The following is a 22,849-nucleotide window of genomic DNA, read 5'->3' as shown; positions in this document are numbered from 1 at the left end:
ATGTCAATGTAAGAAGAAGACGAAAAAGGTAATTAAGTTTTTCAAAGCTTGAAGAAAAAAATCTCCAAGAGCCAACGATATTACTTGTCAAACATTATAGTGAAATGACCTTGATGCAAACGTTCGCAGCTAGCGAGAAATATATCGTTAAATCATATCAGAATCAGACCCTTTTGGTTTATATACTTCTTTGATCTACAAAAAGAGAAAAAAAAAAAGAAAGGAAAAGAAGAAAATATCCCATTTTCAGGTTAAGAGACAAAACCCACTCTCTGATTTACATTGGAATATTGGATGGTTCAAGGAATATGTAGTTTTTAGAAATTAAGCTTTATATTCAGTGCAATCAAATTTAGTTGCATAATTGATCATTTGACTATTAGTTGTTGGAAAATGTTGAGAAGAATGAGTCAACTCATAAGGTCCGGCTCTACAACTATAATCACCACAAATAAAATCATGTTGAGCATCAGTGTTTTTGATAAGAAGGGAAAAGGAAGAACGGGAAAGCAAGTCATGGGGAAAACTATTAGCGGCTCAGTTTTATTAGCTCTAATCCTACTAGTGTCTTGTTTTCACTTAAAATTTGGCACTGAGTTAGACACTATCACAGCATCCAAATCCATCAATGACGCTGAAGTTATAACATCCAAGAGCGGAGTTTTCCAATTGGGATTCTTCAGCCTTGGCAATTTTAGCGATCGCTAAGTTGGGATATGGTTTAATCACATTCCTGTACAAACTGTGATATGGTCGCAAACAGAAACAACCCTCTCAAGGACTTTTCCGGGACTGTGAAGATGTCAGAGGATGGCAATCTTGTTGTTTTGAACGGGCAATAAAGAGATTCTTTGGTCATCAAGTGTTACAGATTCGGTTGCTAATACCAGTGCCCTGCTTTTAGATTCTGGAAACCTTGTTCTGAAGATAACATCAATGGAGTGAGCATATGGGAGAGCTTTCAGCATCCATCCAATGCTTTTATTCCAACTATGTAAATTAGTACCGATGTTAGAAGAGGTAAGAAAATGCAGCTAAGATCTTGGAAAAGCCCTTCTGATCCATCTGATGGTAGCTTCTCTTGTAGCCTTGAACCTCTCAACATTCCAGAAATCATCATTTGGGTGAGACATTTTCGGACTGGTCCATGGAATGGTCACATCTTTATTGGTTTAATAAATATGGATTCTGTTTATCTTGAAGGATTTTATCTTGTTGCAGATGAGCAAGAAGAAGCCTATTATTTTACTTTTGCTTTTTCTAATAAGTCTATGGTGTTATACTTTGAATTGGATTCTCAAGGAAAGATGGTATAACGAAATTGGGATGCGGGGAAGGGAAGCTGGGACAATGAGTTTCCTATTCTTGAAACTGATTGTGATGTTTATGGAAAGTGTGGAGCATTTGGAAGTTGTGATTCAACGAAACCATCAATTTGCAGTTGTTTGAGGGGGTTTGAGCCTAAGAATAGAGAGGAATGAAATGGAGAGAATTGGACCAGTGGATGTGTTAGGACTACCCCATTACAGTGCCAAAAAGTAAACAATGGCAGTGAAGTAGGCAAGGAAGATGGGTTTTTGAAGCTAGAGATGATGAAAGTGCCAGCCTTTCCACAGTGGTCATCTATGCTTAAAGGCAACTGAAATGTTCGTGTGTGGCTTATGCATATGATGCTGGCATTGGTTGTATGCTTTGGAGTGGAAATTTAATTGACATACAGAAATACTCCATGCGGGGAGTGGATCTTTACATTCGTGTGGCATATGCAGAACTTGGTAAATTGTTTAAATTTCGAAATTGTAGTTGTTAAATTGCTTCAATTATCCTTTTTTTTTTTTTTTTGCCACTGAGTTTGATTACCAATGTTTCTCAATTCGCAGATTATAAAAAGAAACAGAAAAGAAAAATTATTGTTATTCCAACGTTGATCGTGGGTGTAATCATCATTACAATCTCTACATTTCTATTATTGAGTTGGATGGCTAAAGATAGAGGTAATATATTCATCTCTACTGGTATTGTGTGAAAAAATTTTTCGGTAACTGTCAATTCATTGCTTTTCACTAACTTTTATCTCAGGAAGGAAACAAAAAAGTAAACAGATGAAGCAGCTATTCAACAAAGGAAAAGCAGTGGCAAAATTTTCTAGTGACAACGTGGTTGGAGAAAATTTAATTGAAGTTAAACTCCAGCAGCTACCTCTGTTCAATTTTGAGGAACTAGCAACTGCAACTAGCAACTTTCATCTTACAAAAATGTTAGGACAGGGTGGTTTTGGTCCAGTATACAGGGTAACCTGCGACTTCAGGCAAATCTAGTCTGTCAACTGACATTTCTATATATATATATATTAACTAAGCAAGCTGATTTTTCTATCCAGGGAATATTACAAGATGGAAAGGAAATAGCAGTGAAGAAATTGTCAAGAGCCTCAGGCCAAGGGTTAGAAGAATTTATGAATGAGGTGGTGGTGATTTCTAAACTCCAACATCGAAATGCTGTTAGATTACTTGGCTGCTGCATTGAAGGAGAAGAGAAGATGCTTGTCTACGAGTATATGCCTAATAAAAGCTTGGACGCTTTTCTTTTGGGTTAGAACAATGCTAATACCTTCTCTACCATTTTCCTTTGTAGAATTATGTAGCTCTAGCAAGTAATTGTTAACTTAGGTCTTATTGTTTAAATTTTTTTTTTTTTAGATCCAGTCAAAAAAGAACTTTTGGGTTGGAGAAAACGCTTCAATTTTATTGAGGGAATTAGTTGAAGTTTACTTTATCTTCATAGAGATTCAAGATTGAGGATCATACATAGAGATCTAAAAGCAAGTAATGTTTTACCGGATGAAGAGTTAAATCCAAAAATTTCAGATTTTGGGATGGCAAGGATTTTTGGAGTGGATGAAAATCAAGCCAATACAAAAAGGGTCGTAGGAACTTAGTAAGTTGGAATTTTTTTTCTTTATTTTTTTCATACTATGTGCATTTACCAGTTCATGTGTGTGTAAAATAGGATGTAACTGGTGTTGTTTTTATGTTAAAAAAAAAAAAGAAAAATACAATGGTTACATGTCTCCCGAGTATGCAATGCAAGGGCAATTTTCAGAGAAATCCGATGTCCACAGCTTTGGAGTTCTATTGCTAGAGATTGTTAGTGGAAGAAAAAATACAAGCTTTTACAACAATCAGCATTCTTCTAGCCTTTCCGGATATGTAAGTTTATACGATGATTTCTTTATAGCTAAAGGGTTTCATGAATCGAGTTCATGCTAGATTTATTATATATGCCTTTCTTCTTAATTAAAAATCAATGTTTTATAATACATTTTAAATTTAAATAAACTAAATACTATTATTTATTAATAAAGTAATTTAATCGGCTTCTATGTCCAAGGCCAATGCTCATGCAGGTCTGGATGGATACATAGACCCCATTGCTAATTTAGCAATCAAATGAAATTGAGAAATGTGGAAAAGTTCCATGTATAATTGAGCTAATGTTGTTCCTTTTCGGGCTGGAAATTGTGGAAGGAACGTAACATTTTGGATGTAGTAGACATGGAGGTTTCTGGTTCGGGCAATCACAAACAGATTTTGAGATGCATATATGTTGGGCTGCTATGCGTTCAAGAATTCACTAAAGATAGGCCGATTATGTCAACTGTAGTTTCCATGCTTAATGGTGAGATTGTGGATCTTCCTACTCCAAAACAACCTGCTTTCACTGAAACACAAATTACTCAAGATTCTGAGTCCTTGCAAAATATTGAAGATAGATTTTCAGTGAATGATGTAACTGTTACAGACTTTGATGGCCGATAAGAAGCAAACTACATGTATTAATTCGTTATTTTTTCTAGGGCGTTTTCTTTGCAGTGACACTGCCATTGTTTGCACTCATCTTAGCATCCCTGGCAAGTATTACCGAGATGTGATGTACTATCAACTTTCAATCATATGGATAGTGGAGTTAATCGTTAATATAGATCTTCGAAAAAGGAGCGGTTGTGGTTTACTATAAAATAAAACATCACTAATTCAACAAAAACTGCTTATCAGATCTACAAGAATTCCAATTTTAATGATCGCCCATTGTTGTGGTTGGAATGGGAGCTTAAGTGTGACTCGCTCATGCTGTTAGAATTAGAAAATTGTTTCTAGTCCCAAAGTAGTTCTTGATGAAATATCGGCCTCAGTCATCTAAATTCAACACAAGTATTGAATTTGGAGTCAAAAACTTGGAGTCACTTGTTATTGGATTGGTTTTATCAACAACAAACAGCAACTGTTTAAGTCAAAGCTTTCTTCTTCTTCATTGGTTTCTCAGACTCCTTAAACTTCTTGCAGCATAATTTAAAAAAAAAAAAGAAAGTTTCCTCCGCTTCCGGGCCTTTGCATCATCATTATTCTTAATAAAAAGTTCCCCCACATCAAAATTCATGTTTTGACACTGTCAAAGATCTCAACAGTCAGAATCAATTTTGCATAAAGTCACAGAATGATAATCTTTCATTTTCTTCCATTTTCCTCTCTCAACATTTTGGCACTCTAAAAATCAAAAGTTATCTATAGCAGAAAAGTTAAGTTTTAGGCTTCAGCCTCCTTCGTACAAAAGGAAAAATCTTTACAAAAAAAAAACATAAATTATGTATGATTTATGTTTTAATATTTTAGTGAATATAAGGTAATATAGAATATATATATATATATATATATTATATCAATGATATACATATAAATATAAATATATATATATAATTTTTGACTTACTAATTTAGTGATCAAAATAACTCTAAAAAAACACCAAAATTAAGATTCGATCCCAACCTTCTTCTTACCTCTTATTGTGGGTCTGTCTTCCTCAAAGACCCAAAAACATATATATATATATATATATATATATATATATTATATCAATGATATATATCTATATATAGTTATTAAAGAGTTAAGTATTTTTTTGTTCCCACCAAAAACAAGAAAATTCTAAAAATTATCCCGCAAATTTCCAGAAACAATTGCAAGTTACAACCGCCCTTTCCATACGCTGCTTCAAATCTTTTCTTAAACCGATGAAAAGTGCGAAAAGAAGAAATCTTTTCCCGGAAAATATTTTCTTAATTTGAGATTATCAGCCATCAAAGAGTGAAGCAAAGAGGGAGGGAGAGAGAGAAAAAAAAGTAATGGTATCATCAAAACGGGGAGCAGCAGCAGATAACGGTAGAGGAAGCAGTAGTAGCAGTGCCCATTTACACACTCTCCATCAACGTCTTAAACATGCTTTAAGTCTTGGTACCACCAGGTAAACTTGTTTTTTTCTTTTCTTTATTTCTTTATTTTGGTTTTAATAATTTATTAATTAAATTATTTCTGGGTTTTTGATAAATTACTAAAATTGGTTTTGTTGATGGGCAGATTGTGTGATGATAAAGACAGGAAATGGAAGTGTACGGATATAGAGATTCAGAGGCATGTCGTCCGTTCTCTTGCTGCTTTTCTTGGTTCTACTTCTGGACATGCCTCGCACCATCGGCTTCTCAAGGTTTTTATTTTTTACTATTCCACATTATAATATAAAAGCAATTTTTTGAAGAATTGGTAATTAAAAATTTAGCCTTTTGCTCCGTTTTTTGTATTCAAATATGATTTTTTTTTTGTTTTTATTGTTTGCTTTTTTCGTTCATAGCAACTTTTGAGGATGTAAGAAGCAGCAAAAGGAAAGTAAATTCATTACTTAGTTATGAAACAAAAACATGCTTGTAGAGATTTGTCTTGCTTATTTTCAGATATCAGTTACATATTTGATGTAGATGGATATGTTGCTTTTCACTTTTTCTCCGATTTTGCTTTAGCTTTTTTCCATGTTTTTCTAAAATTTAGATGTATGAGTAGTTGATGATTGTTAGTTCAGGTGTTATGCGTGTTCATTCATGCGGCCAATTTTGGTTCTGGGAAATCTGTAATTCTGTTGTTGGAGTCAGTTAATATGTGTTATTATTTGCTTCACTTTTTCTCTCATTTTGCTTTGTCCTCCTTTTAACAATTTTCATTTTTTGGCTTCCACTTCCAGGATTCACTTGCTGATATAGTTGAGGCATTGGTGTGGATTGTGCAATGTAAAAGTGAAGCGATAGTAGGTATGGCAGCAGATGTGGTGGTGAAGTTGGTTAGCACTAACAGTTCAATGATGCAATTGTATTTGACAGATCTCATCAATCCTTTGTCATCCTTGTTATGTTCCAACAATTTAGAAGTTGCTACTTCCTCTGCTACTGCTTTGAATGTGATCTTCTCCAATCTAAGTGTCAAGAGGGAGAAAGAAGTGTGGGAGATAGTCAAAGAATCAAAGACTGTCATTCAGATTTGTAGGATTATGCAGGAATTTCTTGGTGGCACCCTGCCAATTGAGAATTTTCAAGAGACGGCTTCCCTTTTGTATACAATATTGTGGCGGTGGCCTCCATCTCGTTATTCTGTGTGGAATGATACCATATTGATGAAAGCTTTAGAAGATAGTTGCATAAAATCTGTTGTATCTACAAAAGTTGTGGTGTTGAAATTGTATTCTGCATTAGGTATTGATCATCCGTTATAAGAATTTTTTTTCCATTCTTTAAGTTCAACTTACTAGTTTTTATCCATTAGTTTTTGGATTGAACGATTTCTTATCTCTTTATGCCAGCCCTATGCAATAAAGTAGCCAAGGAGCTTCTGGATAATGGAGAAACAATTCTACCTATGATGGTTTATTCCATGGGTTGCTCAGAGCCTCTGTCAGTCAGAATCGAGGGATTTAGACTTGCCCAGCATTTGGCGGTAATGGTTATAATTTATTTTCTTTCACAAATACCCTCAATAGATGTGTATTTTTTGTTGTTTGTGTAATTTGGTACATTCATTACTTAGGCAGATGAACAGCAATGCATAAAAATGACAAGCATATGTTCTGGGCCTCTAACTGAAGCCATTATTGGAGGAATGAGAGTTTGGAGCTTGGGCTCTGGAAAGGTTGCAAATGATCAGATGTGTTTGCTAGATGAGGCCTGTCGATTGGCTCTAATTACTCGTTGGCCAGGAGAACATCACAATTGCGTTTGGGTGCAAGGGATTGACAAAGTTCTTCTTGATCTGCTTCTTGAAAATTTTCACAAAGAACATCCTTTGTCATCTGAGGAGCAAATTTCAATTGCTCAGGAAGGCCTTGATACAAATTTTCTTCTTGCACTGAGGCCATACATCTGGGAGATTCTTGGATGGCTTGCAGTGCACTGTACGAAAGATTTTAGACCAAGCACATATCAAAATGAACTCTATATTGACATGCTTATCACATGTGCATGGTAATATTCCTATTCATCAATAACTCTTGCTTGGCTTATCCACTTATGTACATGTCTTGTTTTTATTCTATATTTTTATTTTTGTTTTATTTTTTTATCTTTGTTATATTTTGTGTTCATTATTTTTTGGTTTTTTAGCTACTCAGAGATTTTCGCCTTGCCTAAGCTGATATCCTTTGATAGCTTGTCTTTTGTAGAAGCAATATGCAAAGGATGCAAAACATGTGAAAATGATGATACCTCTAGAAGTGAGTCATCATCCAGAGCAGTTTTAGTGATGATGCATTCTGGCAGCACATATATTGCATCAAAAGTAAGGCTTATCCTTTCTAGAGTTCTAGAGCCTAAGGGAAATGAGTATCTGAAACGCTTGCTGCATTTATTAGAGTATGCATCATCAACAAACAATTTTGGGTCGCTAAACATTCCTAAAACTGTCATTGAATTGGTTGGTTTGACCTGTTATTCTGGATTGCCACAATATCAAAAGAATGTTATTAGAGATGATGGAATGAAGACACTAGTGACTTTTATAAGACGTTGCTTGAGCAATCAAGTTTGTATTAGGAGGAGGAGCTTTGCCTCTCATCTTCATAATAATGTGTTTTATGAGAGGACATGTTGCTGGATGACTAAAGAAGAATGGGAAGGAAAGGATGCTCTTTTATTCTACAGTTTGTGGGGACTAGCTGAGTTGGTACAGCATTCCTCTGATAGAAATCATACCAAATCTCACCTAGTTAAGACAGTACAAGATGTCTTAGATAATGTATATGCTCCTGGACCAAGATGGTTGGCTGCACATATTCTTAGTTATTTTGGAGTTTATGGTTTTCCAAGTAAACATGACAAAGGCTTTGTGAAAGCACTTGAAGACAAGGAACACACAGATCTGCAACTCTTTTTCGCAAATGGTGACTCTGTGAGTGCTCACAAAATTATTCTTGCAGTCCGTTGTCCATCATTGCTACCCACTGAGCAATTTCCTCATAATGCAAAAATTACTGATAAATTTTCAGTAAGAGATATTCCAGAAATGCTCCAAAAAGAAGTTCGTTTGTCTGCTCATGTTGATCAGCAGGCACTACTGAAGTTGTTGGATTATGTTTACTTTGGTTATCTTGAAGCAGGAGAAGAGCTTGCAAGGAAGTTGAAAACTCTGGCTAAGTCTTGTAACCTGCAGCCTCTTTTCCTAATGCTTTGCAGAAAGATACCTAGTTGGGGTACTCCTATTCCAAGCTCTGATCTCACTGAAGCTCTTGGCCCTGCTGGGTTCCAATTTGCGTATGTTACTGTCTACTCTCTTTCGCCTAGTGATGCCCTGACACTATATTATGTCAGTATAGTCTTCTGCTGTTATGATCTCAACTTTTGCATCTAATGTGGAGGCTTCATTGTGAATAACATTTGAAAGTACACAACAAAAAGAATATGCCAATCAACTGTTAATTTGTGCTGTCTTACTGTTTATCTATGTTGTTTCTGTAAAGTAATTAAAAGTTGTTATATTTCTTGTTTCAGGGATGTAATCTTGGAAGCTAAAGGGACTGAACAAATGCCCTGGGCATGCAGTTTTTGCTCTCTATTGGTGCCGCACATGCACGCTCACAAAATTATATTGTGGTCAAGTTGTAATTATCTTCGAGCCTTGTTTCAATCAGGAATGCAGGAAAGGTCTGCAGAAACCAATTTGCTCTTCTTTATACAAATTCAAATTCTTACTTTGTGCGTACTTTGGCATGATAAGTGATGAGAGGTTTTGTTTGATATCAAGATATTTATCCATCAGCCTGGGCACATAATAGAAGGGTGGAAAACCTGGAAATATTATGACATCTTTTGTTGTTGGGTTAACTAAAATTAGATAAATCTCCCTATTGCACATTAGCCAATTTGTATTTTACTATATCTTTTTTGTTATAGTTTTAGTCTTTTATTTCTAGGTAGCTAAAATAATTAATTATTTTACTCATCTGAAAATATGTTAGCCTCTTCAATGTTGTTTATGTGACGAATGGATTGGCATTCAACAAAATGTCAAAGATGTCAATTTTTTTTTTAGGACATTTCAAATTTCTTATGCTGTGTTTTGATGGATTTCTTTCTTCAAAACCAGAGATGATTTATGTGCCTTCAGAATTTGGTTTTGATACCTGGTTTTTGAATTTTTTGTCGCTGATTTATCCTCACTGCAAAGTTTCAATTTGCATGCAGCCATTCACAAACCATAAAGGTGCCTGTCGGTTGGGAAGCATTGATTAAGTTGGTGCAATTTTTCTACAGTAGTGAGTTGCCAAATCCTCCCTTTGGATGTTTGTGGGACAATATGGATATTAAGGAAAGGCTATTTGAGCTGAAACCTTATGTAGAACTTTATTGGCTGGCTGAATTTTGGATTTTGGAAGATGTCCAAGAAGCCTGCTTCAAAATTCTTCTATCTTGCTTGGATTCTGATAGGCAATTGGCTGTTGAAGTTATTAAACTTGCTGCTAGTTTCTCTCTATGGAAGCTAGCTGAGGTAGCGGCAGGTTACATGGCCCCCCTTTATCATAAACTACAAGAATCTGGTGGACTTGAAGATCTTGATGAACTGCTAATTGATTTGGTTCGTGATGCTTCCGTTAGGCTTTCTCAAGAGCGTGGCAATTTGTCCAGATGATATTGTGTATATCCAGGTGATAGAGTCAATAAGAAGCCTTGAAACAGTTTCTCATACTTCCTATATCACGGAATAGCAGATATGAAATTTCTCTGCCTGGAGAATTTACATACTCAGGTTTTTCCAAGAATTGCACTGATTTCTAAAGTTCCATGTCATTGGAGGCATTGAAGGCATGAGCAAGACCATCTGTAATATTTGTTGCACCAAAATTCGCAAAACATCATGGACATATATAAATCCACATCTTTTGCATTTTCAAGACATAGTTAAGAATTTATCCTATATATTCATAGTGCTTCAAAATTAAAGCAAATTGTCAATGTACTTTGGATAATCCCATTTTTGGTTTAGTACACACCATTGTTCTCAGCAGCAGCAATGGCTATTGGTCTGGCTAGCCTCTAGGGGAGTGGAAGACATTGTTAAATGACTCTAGCTTGGGTTAGCTTAATTAGTTTTTAACTGTTGGGTTGGAGTGTTCCTTCAAACTCACCATTACTTTGCTAATTTAGCACAAGAATGGAGCTCTAAAATGGTGTTTCTAGTACTGCTTGGCTGTTATAATACTGATCTTATTGCCTATAATTATATGGAAGAAGTTATATATATATATATATATATATATATATATATATATATATATAGGTGGTTCTTGATGAAATCAGTAGCTAGGGCTTAATTTTCCACAATAAGCTAGTCAAGTGTGATACATAGTAAACTATATATTGGGATAAGATACTTCTCAATATCAGTAGACAGTAGTGGCAAACAACAATAATTCTGTCTCGACTCTCAATCTAAGATCATTTTGTTGTTCAAGTAAATGAAATGAAATGATATGAAATGTTCACGATTAATAAGGACAATCTCTGTCTAAACCTTTGGTGTGGTAACCAGCTATTTCTAAAAGCCACATATATAATTTCAAGGTCCATAGCAATTATCTTCCCTCCCAAATTAATTAATATATATGAGAACGTTTTAAGAGAAAAAAAAAAATTCATTTTCGGTTATCACCTTATTTTGACAATTGTCATAAGATCATCGATCACATTATAAAATTTTCTCTTTATCGATAACATCATTGTGAAGGATGTCACTCCACTACAGGGGTTTAGGTCTTTAGTGGTATTTTTTTTAACGTTTAGCGATATTTATAAACATCACTAAAAGATTTATGGTGTTTACAAAAAATGTCATTAAGAGTGTCGACTATACATGCATAAAAAAATAATGACATTTTATAAGAAACACCGTTATTTTAGGAGTATTTGTATCTAAAAAATATTACTAATTTAGTGATGTTTGTATCAAAAAATTATCGTTAATAATGTGGAGTTTCTATCATAAAACGTTGCTCTATTAGGCAACGTTTATATAATACAATCGTCGCTAAATTAGCAGTATTTGTATTATATAAACGCCGCTAAATTTAGAATTTAACGGTGTTTTTTAATATAAACGTCGCTAATTTAAGAAATTTACCTTTGTTTAAAATTTCTTTTAATATTTATTATTTTCATTAAATAAAAATGTTAAAAGAAATAAAAACGAACTTAAATTCAAAAACTAAATTTAATAAATACATAATTCACGTTCAAATATGTATGTAACACAAAGTTTAATAATTAGTATAATAATATTCGAATTATTTTAGTACATTAATCAAAAAATTTTAAATGTATGAAATTGATGACTGCATAGATTTGGAATACTACCATTTGATAAAGAAATTTTTTCACCTTAGTCACTAGCATGCTCAAGAACCTACTGAATAATATCATACTAGTTTTAACACTTAATAATAAGCTATTTTTTAAATAAAAAAATATAAATATTTACTAAATATAATACCTTAGTTGGTGGATTACCTAGATTAATTCCTGAAAATTATTTTTGCATAAAATTCATAAGAGTATTGAATCGATCATGCAACTGTTAAAATTTTACATGCTCTTAGTCCATTTTAGCACGTTTTTCTTCAATTTTAGCTCGTTCATGTTCTCTCTCTGCTTCTATTTGCTGAATGTTATTGTATAATTTGCAACTCCTTTTTCAATATGAAAATATCTCACGAAGATTGACTTGCTGAGAATGTAAATTGCTGAGAACTATGTCCATAGTAGCTAGATGGTGTTGAACCCAATCCAAGGCTTTGGACCCGTCCATGCCTTTCTTTTTCAGCAACTTTTGTGAAAATTTGATTTTTTAATTCTTACATGTTGACAAAACCATCATATGCTACTTCAATCCCATGAGTCATTTTCTCTCTCGCTTTTTTTTATAAATTAATCAAATAAAACTACTAAGTTTAATGATTAATTCATAATATGTTAAAAATAGTAAATATTTACTTTCTGTATAAAATAAATGTAACAAATTACCATAATTTCTTGTGTTTCAACATTCAGGTAAGATCCATCTTTTTTTGTGTGGGTTAAGCGAAAAGTTTCACACGTATAATTTTTTCACCAATCTCAATCTCCTATATAAAAACATATGTTATTGTTAACATATCAACCACAACTTTATGCCATGTTTCATAATGAATAGGTAATTTCATTCCATTACGGCCAATCATGCATATAAATCTAGCCAACAGTTGAGACTCTTCACCAATTGGTTGCCTATTAGAGTTTACAGACACTATAATACGCTCGCTCGGAGGTAGTGTAAATAATTCCTTCAAAGTTGTCCAGCCTCTGGTTCTTCATTGACCATTGTTATCAACTGCAAAAAATAAAAAATCAATTTGTAAATTACCAATACTTTAATCATTATAATCAAAATCTAAATATGGGGTATATGATATCTACATTCAAATTAAAAGCAAAATCAATTGACGGGATACTATTTAAACCTAGACCTCCCGTATTACTAGAACCAATAGTAGTTGAAAGGTTAGAAGTAACTGAGTTAGAACTGATAGTACGTTCATTCTCCTTCAAAGGATTCAGTCCATAGCCAAGATCAACAGGTGTTGCAGATGGTTCTGAACTTATATCTCTTATATGTATTCCTTTTAATTTATTCCTCTGCATTGTAGTTTAGCTGTATCATAAAAGCGAATATATAAAAAACATATGTAAATAATATATATAAAGACATTGAAAAGTTAAGAAATCATAACCAAAGATATATAAAGCACATATCGATTTAATTAAATTAAAAGATAATGTATAATTTGCAATACAATAAATATACAATAGTGAATGTGACATTAATTACGTATAAGCATTTATTACATTATGTCTTAAATACTCAAATTACAAAATATAGATGATCCATCATGGTTCATAAATGTCTTCATTAATATCTTCACGGACCCATTGAGTAAAGGTACTGGAGATATTCTCATCCAAGTTTTGTTTAGTAAAAGGATAACATTCAGTTTCATGTTCAACATCATTTTTGGTATCTAACCCCACATCAAATAAGTCTTTAAGTGTGTTTCGAAGAACAACAAACCAACCTAATTCTTTGGGATCTTTAGAATAAAAAACTTGTTTGACTTGAGATGAAAAAGCATAAAGTTCATTGATGAGTTGTTGTCTGGTATGAATTAATTAAGAAAAATTCATAATTGTAAATTCAAACTAATCTTTCTTAATACCTTTCGTACTATTCACATTAGCCTAATCACACTGAAATAAAACAACTTTTCACTTGCCATAATAATTTAACTTAATGATGTCATTAATCATGTCATAATAGTCAACATTTCTCTTTAAAGGGTTTGTGTCTCTAGCACTAGCATAGTTAGTAGTTGATGAAGTAACAATAACTCTTGAATTTTATGTATTTTTAAATCTCTTATGGGATTTAATGTGAAATCTAAATCCATTGATAATAAAACCTTTGTATTGTTTCATAATTCTATTCAAACCTTATGAAAGACACTTCACATCTTCACTAACAAGCCTTCTATTCCAAACCTATAAAGGTGGAATAAATATACATATGTTATTAATGTTAGTTATACCATAAACATTCTATGTAGATTTCTCATAATGGGAAGTATGACATTACTTACAATTGCTCCTAACCATTTATGAAAGTTTTTTGCAAACAACTTATCAAGCTCTCGAGGGTTTGATCGTCAATAATGTGCATGAACTCTTAAATTATTTCTATACTCACAACAAAGCATTATAATAAGTATGAACAATTAGAAAAATATAATAAATTATGCTTAATGGAATGAATTATTTCCTTGCAAAAAAACTTACGTGCGAAATGATTCAATTGAGTCATGATGGAAAAGAACATATCGATATGCTTGTGCATAAGATTTATCATCTAATTCCATCATTTCAGCTTTGTCTATTAGTTATCTAAAACTTTCAAAAAGATAATTGTAGGCAAAGTCAGTATGCTACATACCAACATTTCTTGATGATATATTAAATCTTATTTTAACTTCTTTCAAATAACGAGAACAAAATATCATACACTCTTTTGCTAAGTATCTTTCAGCAATAGAACTTTTTTGAATAACGTTTGTTGTAACAATAAGACTTTAACCTCTTTAAAAACCTAAGGCATAAAACATTTATCATATATATTTTTAACTAGAGTGATATGATCAACACTAATAACCTAATCAAGCTATTAACAAATAATAACTTTCGATACGATACATCCATTGATAATAAACTGGTCCATCAACTTTTACTTCATATGAAAGGTGGATAACAAAGGCATCATAATAGTGAAGAAGTTTGGAGGAAAAATCTTCTCTAAATGGTATAAAATAATCGCGACTCAATCTTCAAGTTTGTTAATCTCTTCCACATTCAGAACTTTCCCACATAGAGCATTAAATATGTTACTCAATTCAATTACTACTGAAGTAACTTGCTTTGACATTGATGAATGTAAAGCAAGGGAAAGTAAGTCTTACATCAAAATGTGATAATTATGTGACTTCAATGAAGAAAGTTTTCGTTCCTTCAGATTCACGCATTTCAAAATATTTGACGCATAACCATTCAAAACTTTCACATTTTTCAAAACCTTGCAAAGCACATCTTTCTCAACTTTAGAAATCTCAAAACAGGCAGGAGACAATTGATATTTGCCATTAAGAAGCAACTTCGAATAAAGGTCAAGTTAAATCTTTATATCAACTAGGTCAAGTTGACTCTTGAAGTCATCTCTTGATCTTTTATTCACATTAAGAATTGTCCTAATAAAATTTCGCAAACATTCTTCTCTATGTGCATCAAATCAAGGTTATGACGTAATAAATTGTATTCCCAATAAAGTAACTCAAAAAAGATACTTTTTTTTCATAACTCAGACTCATTGAGATCATTTTCTTCATTTTTCTCATCATCACTTTGAACATCAAGATCACCAACTTGAGTATCAATATCACCAACTTGAGTAATATGAGGCTAGACACCTTAAATATGTCCCTCACTCTTTTTCTTAATTGAGTCATTTTTTCATAAATGAAATTGATATATTTTAACTTTAGCAAGATATTAGACCCATTAATTAGTAAAGACGATCTCCTCAACTCTTTAGTTCCATCAAAGAGATGTTTTTAAAATTTAAATTAATGATTATCATTTAACCATTGATGATGTGCCATATAACAGAACTTCCTACCATTATGTAACCACTTCAAATATGTCTGCGCAGCACAAAATGGACAAGCATAGCGATCTTTGTACTTCAATTAGATAAATTTGCATAAGCAAAAAAATCATTAATAGTCCATAATAAAGTAGCACGCATATTAAATTTTTTTTTATATATATTATAAGTCTCAATTTCTTTTCATAATTGCTTTAACTTTTTAATAAGAAGTTGTAAGTAGATATCTATATCATTACTTAGACCTTTTTTCCTGAAAATTATTATAGATAAGATAAATGACTATTGCTTTATGGCAATCTATGGTGATAAATTGTACGAAATCAATACAATTGATCAAGTACTATAAGAAATACTCATTATTTTGAATGGGTTAAATTCATCATATGCTAGTCCAAGCATAACATATCAAGGATCAGAAGCAAAGTTTGAAAACCTAGAATAAAATGATTTTCATGCTAAAGAATCTGTAAGAAACCTCAATGATCCATCATCCGTCCACTTCTCATGATGTCACCTTATAAAATCTACAGTTTTGAAAGAAATAAAGAGTCATTGAAGTCTTAGTATTAATAAAAAATAGCATAAAACCTTTAAAGGCTACTTTTTTACATAGACCTCATCACCATCTTCATTCAACTTTTCATCGAGATTTTTGTCTACCCAATGAGAAATACCACATAAATGGCTAGATTTTTTATTTTTTCTATCACCCTAATACAACATGTGATCATTGGGACAATTATGAATTTTCTCATATCCAAGACCTAAATCCTTAATCATCTTCTTTGAATCCTTACAAGATTTAGGAATTTTTGCAACAAAAAAGATTTCTTTCATAAACTCCAATAATAAAGTCAAAGAGTTTCTCGTTTATCCATATAAGCATTTCAAGTAAAAAAGATGCATACAGAAAGATAACCTTAAATGCTTCGATCTCTTATAAAGTTCTTCATTCATATCCTCAAGCAACATATAAAACTTTAATGCTTCTCTTATAAGTTATTGGTCACCTACACCTATCCTATGTACACTAAATTCATTCATTTCAATATTTGACTCAATAAATCTATCATTTTGGTGAGATGAATTATGAAAATATTGGTTATGAATGTTAAAAGAATCTCGTAATATGCCTTCAATGTCATCTGGTCTAATAGGATCATGTTCATGTTGAGGAGCCCTTGAAGTTGAAAAAATTCTAGTGAAAACCTTGACGGTACAAACTTTTCATGAAAATACCAATTAATATATCCCAAGATAAATTACAAATTAAATGTTTAAAAATAACTTCACGTATTTGCCAATCGATATTAGCACACTTATAATATGGGAATAATATCATATTATCTTCATTTGTATTCTCAAATAAAAAATTAAAAAAAATTTTCACTTCATCTCAATACTCTTGACTTAATCTTGACTTTTGCTTTCAACTTTTATCCATTTAGAACTTGCTACATTATTATACCAAAATTATATAAATAATTTATATGAAAATGAATATGTAAAATACTTAATTTTACTATATTTTATACTAAAAGTAATAACAAGACCAGTACTTACAGAAGATCATAACTCATTGTTGTGAAGTATTTTTTCAGTTATATGATATAAAGCATTTATAACTCTACTGCTAACCCAGACATTAGGCTAGAGTATTTGTAGTTGGGGTTGAAATAAGGTAAAATTGATTCGAAAAAAACCTAAAAAAAAAAAAAATAAAAGGGAAATGGAAAGGGATAATGGGTTCCAAATGGGTATTTAAAGAATATGGGTTTTGGAGAAAAATTTTAAACTAAAAAAATATCATAAATTGCAAAAGCTGAAAGATTAGTAGAATGAAGTAAAAGCTAAAGTAAATAACTAAAGAATTGTAGAAATAGGGCTCCAAAAGATAAAACTTGAATAGTAAAAGCTGAAAGAAAGTGAAAGCAAATTGTAGTGATCTAGAAAAAGAAATAGTAGATTAATGAAGCAGAAGCTTAAAGTTAGAGATTCGATCCACTAAGTTTGGGGATAATTTTATTGGATTTTGTAAAACACAAATGCATAAATCTGGCAAATAAAGGCATTTTCAATAAACAAATACCTTCAATAATCCTCTTCATTTTTATCAGGTGAATATCAGTGAAGGTAGTTTTTTACAAAAAATGCCTTCAATAATCTCCTGAAATTTTGACAATGAGATTATTATAGGCATTTTTTTACTAAAAATACCTTTACTATCCCCTCAAATTTTTAAAAAGAATTTATTAAAAGCGTTTTTTTTGTATAATATGCCTTTAATAATTTCCTCTATTTTTATCAAGTAAATATTAGTGAAGACGATTTTCTACAAAAAAAACGCCTTTAATAATCTCTTTAAATTTTGATGATGAGATTATTATAGACGTTTTTTTACTAAAAACATCTTCATTAATCACCTCAAAATTTTTAAAAGAATTTATTAAAGGTATTTTTTGCATAATACGCCTTCAATAATTCTTTTAATTTTTATCATGAGAATATTAGTGAATGTGATTTTCTACCAAAAATACCTTTAATAATCCTCTTAAATTTTGACGATAAGATTATTATAAGCATTTTTGACTAAAAACAATTAGTGAACGCCTTCACTAATCACCTCAAATTTTTTAAAAGAATTTATTAAAGATATTTTTTGTATAATATGCTTTCAATAATCCCCTCTATTTTATCAAGAGAATATCAGTAAAGATAATTTTTTAGTAAAAATACTTTCAATAATCCTCTTAAATTTTGATGAGAAGATTAGTATAGATGTTTTTTTTTACTAAAAGCACATTCACTAATCACCTCAAAATTTTTAAAGGAATTTATTGAAGGCATTTTTTGCATACTACACCTTCAATAATCCTTTCATTTTTATCAAAGGAATATCAGTAAAGATGATTTTCTATAGAAAATGTCTTTAATAATTTTCTTAAATTTTTTAAAGAAATTTATTGAAAGTATTTTTTACATAATACCCTTTCAATATTCCTCTTAAATTTTAACAAAGAGATTATTGAAGGCATTTTTTTTAAGAAAACGCCTTCAATAATCCTTGTAAAATTATTGCACAAGATTATTGAAAGTATTTTTGGTAAAAAATGTTTCTAATAAATAAGTTATTGAAAAAATGGATGGGATTATTAAAGGTATTTTTCGTAAAAAAAACACCTTCACTGATAATTGTAATATTCATTCCTCTATCTTGAACTTCGAAATCACAAACTACTATTATAGAGAACAATTAAAAGCTGATTAATGCAACCAAACCAAACCCCCTAAATAGTTTTAGTTTGACTTTTGGTTTTTTTATCTCTATCGTCATCGTTGACCTTCAACAACTCAATGTCGCGTATCTCTTTAATCATCGGTATGTTCTTATTTTATTTATTTTTTGTATTATTTATATTATTCAATAGAGGTATTTTTTTCATTCCTTACTATTTATATATGCATATATATTTTGATTCATTTCATCATAACCTTAATCGTCCAAGCACCTTTCATTGCATGTATGATGTTTCTGTGTAGTTTAGTTTAAATATTGTGGTTTGTTGAATGGTATTGTATGATATTGGTTTGCTGAATGGTTTACTGAATGGTGTTTCTGAATGGTTTCCTGAATGGTGTTTTTGAACGGTTTGCTAAATGGTGTTTTTGAACACATTGCTAAATGGTTTACTGAATGGTGTTTTTGTAGTATGATATTTGTTGTATTTTATTACGTACAATGTAAAATTTAGAGAGAGAGTTTGGTATATTCGTATAATTATGATCAAAATCATAGGTATTATGGACTTCGAACAATATACGTATCTTGTTATTGAACATACAAAAGACACACTTGTAGGCCAAAAAAAAAAAGAAAGGGATAAAATAAACAAATTCAAGTGACTAACAAAAAAATTCACGTAGACTTCAATCAAAGTAAGCAGATTGTGTTTGATGGAGCTGTCGAGTTGGTAACTCATATTGGTGCCATTGTCTGTAGTAGCATTTTAATTACATATCGTAATTGAAGATGAGTTCCTGATGATTTAAAAGATGATATATAGGAGTCGATTGTGGTATGTTTATTCAACTATTTCATAAAATTTGTTAAATGATCATTTAATTGAAATTTGATGTGTTCATATTAATTGTGTTAAATTATTTAAGAATGATTCGATGTCCCAATTGAATGTAAAAAGCTTGTGTTACAATTGGCTGAGAAAATATTTAAAGACTTTAAAAGCATATTGAAAACCCAATATATTTTATCGCTCACTGATCATGGTGATGTATTAGCTGTTTCACCTACATTATATGCAGATATTATAAGTAATGAAGATTGGAAAATTTTTGTTCGATATTGGCTATTAGAAGATTTCTCGGTATGCAAACCCATTACAAAAAAATTGTTTATAAGATTTTATGTAATATATTCGATTTCTTAATATGTTATTTACGTAATTTGATTCCTTTTGTAGAAAATCAAAAAACAGTAAAAGAACATTTGGGTTAAACAAGTATATCACCATCGAACAGTGAGAAAGGGATATGAAAATGTCAAGTATAAGCATGTAAGTATTTGCACACTTGTTTTATACTCATAAATGAATATTTATGAATATTCATTTAATATATTCTGATTCTTATATTACAATAATTTATTAGGAATCAGCTAGCTTTGGCACCAAAGTTTTCAGATGAAATGTATGAAAACAAGGACATCTGTGAAAGGATGGATCATTTGCAAATGAAGCAACCAAAGAAATGGCTAAAAAGATTATATGTATAACTGTTATTATATCATGTATGATTAGCTTTATGGTTGTATGCATGACTCTATACTAGCTTGTATAGATTTGTTGTTACAGCCTATCTTATTGTTGTCTTTTAAGATGATTATGCTGCTAAAGTTAAATTCGATGAATTGGTAACCCAGTATGATAAAAATCCATTATTTTTAGCATTAGGAGCTAAAAAAGGACATGGTTGAGTTCGTGGGGTTGGTAAATTTGTGTTGTCATCAAATTTTTTTAGTAATCAACCCAAAACCCTTCAAATGACGAATGCAAAATATGAAACAATTATTAAGCAACAACAACAATGACTTGATGACTAAGAGCAATGCCTCAATGAGCAATAGTAACGAATCGTAGCGTTGGAGGCGATGTTGGCAGCAATGCAGCCTAACATACTTATAGGCCAGTCGGATAGCATCATTCACCTAGGACAACCTTTCGTTGCAAGTTAAGCAAGGAACACAACCTCCGCTACCAGCCATGAAGTATGATTTTGTTTATTCACTTAATATTTATTTGTTTATTTTATTGATTTGGTTTTAATACTTATATTTCATTATATATTGTAGTAGAATGTTGGGACTCAGAGTATGACCCTTGCTCAGGCTGTCATTGATGAGTTATCTAATTATTCACTTGATCATTTATCTAGAGAAAATTGCACTAAAGTTGAGTCCGCGGATGGGTTATTTGATCAACCATCAATTTCTTTCATTGGTGAGAATGGGTTAAAGAATTTTATAACTTGACTGAAATATCACTACTTTGCTTATATGCGATTAGCTTATAAATACAAATATGCAAACTCAATATATATTAATCTATATTACGGTGCATTACTAACTAGTATTGTTAATTGTTATCGTGTAGCTTCCTATATAGAGAGGTCAAGGCGAGATAAATGACCTATAGATTCAGATTTGTTGACCCCAAGTTCATTAGTGAGCAGAGTAACACAGTCGTTTTTCATGTTAATCACATGAATGAATGCATGAAAAAATGGGTTGATTATTATTTGCTCTCGTATAATGCTGCGTAAGTTATATTCATACAAATAATTATTTCAACATTACCTGAATCTGAGATGATACCTAATTTGAGTATATTATTCTTATTATTTTGCAGTCGTCATTGGTAGCTTATTGTGATTGATATCAATTCTTTAATGCCATACTTATTAAATTTCGCTCAACCAACGGCAATGCCTAACTTCGACATTAAAAATTTTATAAAGAAATATTGCATGTTATTATATTATCTTCTGTTTATTCATAAATACTTTTATTTATGTATTAAGTAATTTTTTTTTTCAATTTAGGATAATATCTACATTTGACAAAAAGGTAAAGATAAAATGGGTGTCATTACCAGTAAATATGAAATTTATTCTTTTATTTTAAGTTTGTTTATATAAATATTTCCTAAACCCACTAAATTTATTTTTCAGATACCTCGTCAATTAGGATATACCGAATGTGGATATTATGTCCTTCGATTTATGAGGGGATAGTTTTATATGATTTTATAATCACCCCATTCAAGGTTAGTATTAATTTCATAAAATCATTATATCTTTAAAAAAGTTAAATTATGTTCTCATTTATTAACATTTACTTTTGATTTTTTTTAGTGGAAGAGTAAAGAAAACTTTACGGTAAACGAAGTTGATGAAGTCCATAAAGAGTGGTATGAGTATGTATTATCATTTGCTAAACCTTGATGTTGGACATTGTTCGTTGGGTGTAAATATATGAGGATCATTTGTTATAATGTTTTTAACATGCCATGTTGAATGGATAATTTAAGTTTGTAGATTAGCAATGTTACCAGTTTTAAATTTGGATGTATGATCAATTTATTTAAATATTACAATGTTCGTAATGCAATTTTCAAAATGTAATTCATAGTATCACATATATAAACCAAATGTTTTTTGGACATAAACCTACAACTAACTCAAATATTTTTTGGGCATAAAACTACAACTAACTTTATGTGTATATTAAACCAAATATTTTTTTATGGGATTACAAAAGGCTTTTTTAGCCAAAAAATGTCTTTAATAATCTCTTACAAAATGTTGAATGGGGTTATTGAAGGCGTTTCTGACTAAAAATACCTTCAATAATCCCTTCTAAAATTTTTTGTATAGATTATTGAAGGCATTTTTGATTGAAAATGCCTTCAATAATCTTCTAAAAAATTTTGAATCAGAATATTGAATGCATTTTTTTACCAAAAATGCCTTAAATAATCCTCTGAAAAAATTTCAAAGGAAATATTAAAGGTGTTTGTGGCTAAAAATACCTTTGATAATCCCATCAATAAATTTTTGTGAAGGATTATTGAAGGCATTTTAAGGTAAAAACACATTCAATAATCCTCTCAAAATTTTTTGTATGGAGTATTAAAGGTGTTTTTGACCAAAAAATACCTTCAATTATTCCT

At 31.2% G+C, this 22,849-nt stretch overlaps 1 protein-coding gene and 1 pseudogene across 3 annotated transcripts; both read left to right on the top strand.

Annotated features, from left to right (window-relative positions):
* The first annotated feature begins 334 nt into the window (after nucleotides 1-334).
* Nucleotides 335-3,919, top strand: LOC111288189 (G-type lectin S-receptor-like serine/threonine-protein kinase SD1-13; annotated as a pseudogene). The gene is made up of 7 exons (XR_016341923.1): nucleotides 335-1,775; nucleotides 1,881-1,994; nucleotides 2,080-2,291; nucleotides 2,381-2,591; nucleotides 2,700-2,936; nucleotides 3,058-3,209; nucleotides 3,510-3,919. The product of XR_016341923.1 is annotated as a G-type lectin S-receptor-like serine/threonine-protein kinase SD1-13 (transcript).
* A 987-nt stretch (nucleotides 3,920-4,906) lies between these two features.
* On the top strand, nucleotides 4,907-10,255 carry LOC111288287 (BTB/POZ domain-containing protein). Of its 2 annotated transcripts, XM_022879110.2 has the most exons (9): nucleotides 4,907-5,298; nucleotides 5,412-5,538; nucleotides 6,067-6,133; nucleotides 6,203-6,571; nucleotides 6,679-6,812; nucleotides 6,903-7,336; nucleotides 7,520-8,620; nucleotides 8,858-9,010; nucleotides 9,551-10,255. In XM_022879110.2, the coding sequence occupies exons 1-9, from the start codon at nucleotides 5,180-5,182 to the stop codon at nucleotides 9,993-9,995; spliced, it is 2,949 nt and encodes a 982-aa protein (XP_022734845.1). In that variant the 5' UTR covers nucleotides 4,907-5,179; the 3' UTR covers nucleotides 9,996-10,255. The 2 variants fall into 2 exon arrangements, with proteins under 2 accessions (XP_022734845.1, XP_022734844.1); XM_022879109.2 differs by having other exon boundaries at nucleotides 4,915-5,298; nucleotides 6,067-6,571.
* The last annotated feature ends 12,594 nt before the right edge of the window (nucleotides 10,256-22,849 follow it).

This window comes from Durio zibethinus, chromosome 4, assembly GCF_047325235.1.
Source record: "Durio zibethinus cultivar Kanyao isolate XHJ-2024 chromosome 4, ASM4732523v1, whole genome shotgun sequence".
In the NCBI taxonomy this organism is placed as follows: domain Eukaryota; kingdom Viridiplantae; phylum Streptophyta; class Magnoliopsida; order Malvales; family Malvaceae; genus Durio; species Durio zibethinus.
This window is presented reverse-complemented; position numbering and strand designations above follow the sequence as displayed.

Bases quoted from the DNA above. Each gene is read 5' to 3' on its own strand.
- LOC111288287 (XM_022879109.2), top strand. From the start codon at position 5,180: ATGGTATCATCAAAACGGGGAGCAGCAGCAGATAACGGTAGAGGAAGC. The intron at 5,299-5,411 runs GTAAACTTGTTT...GTTGATGGGCAG, and splicing joins TTAAGTCTTGGTACCACCAG to ATTGTGTGATGATAAAGACA. The intron at 7,337-7,519 runs GTAATATTCCTA...ATCCTTTGATAG, and splicing joins ATGCTTATCACATGTGCATG to CTTGTCTTTTGTAGAAGCAA.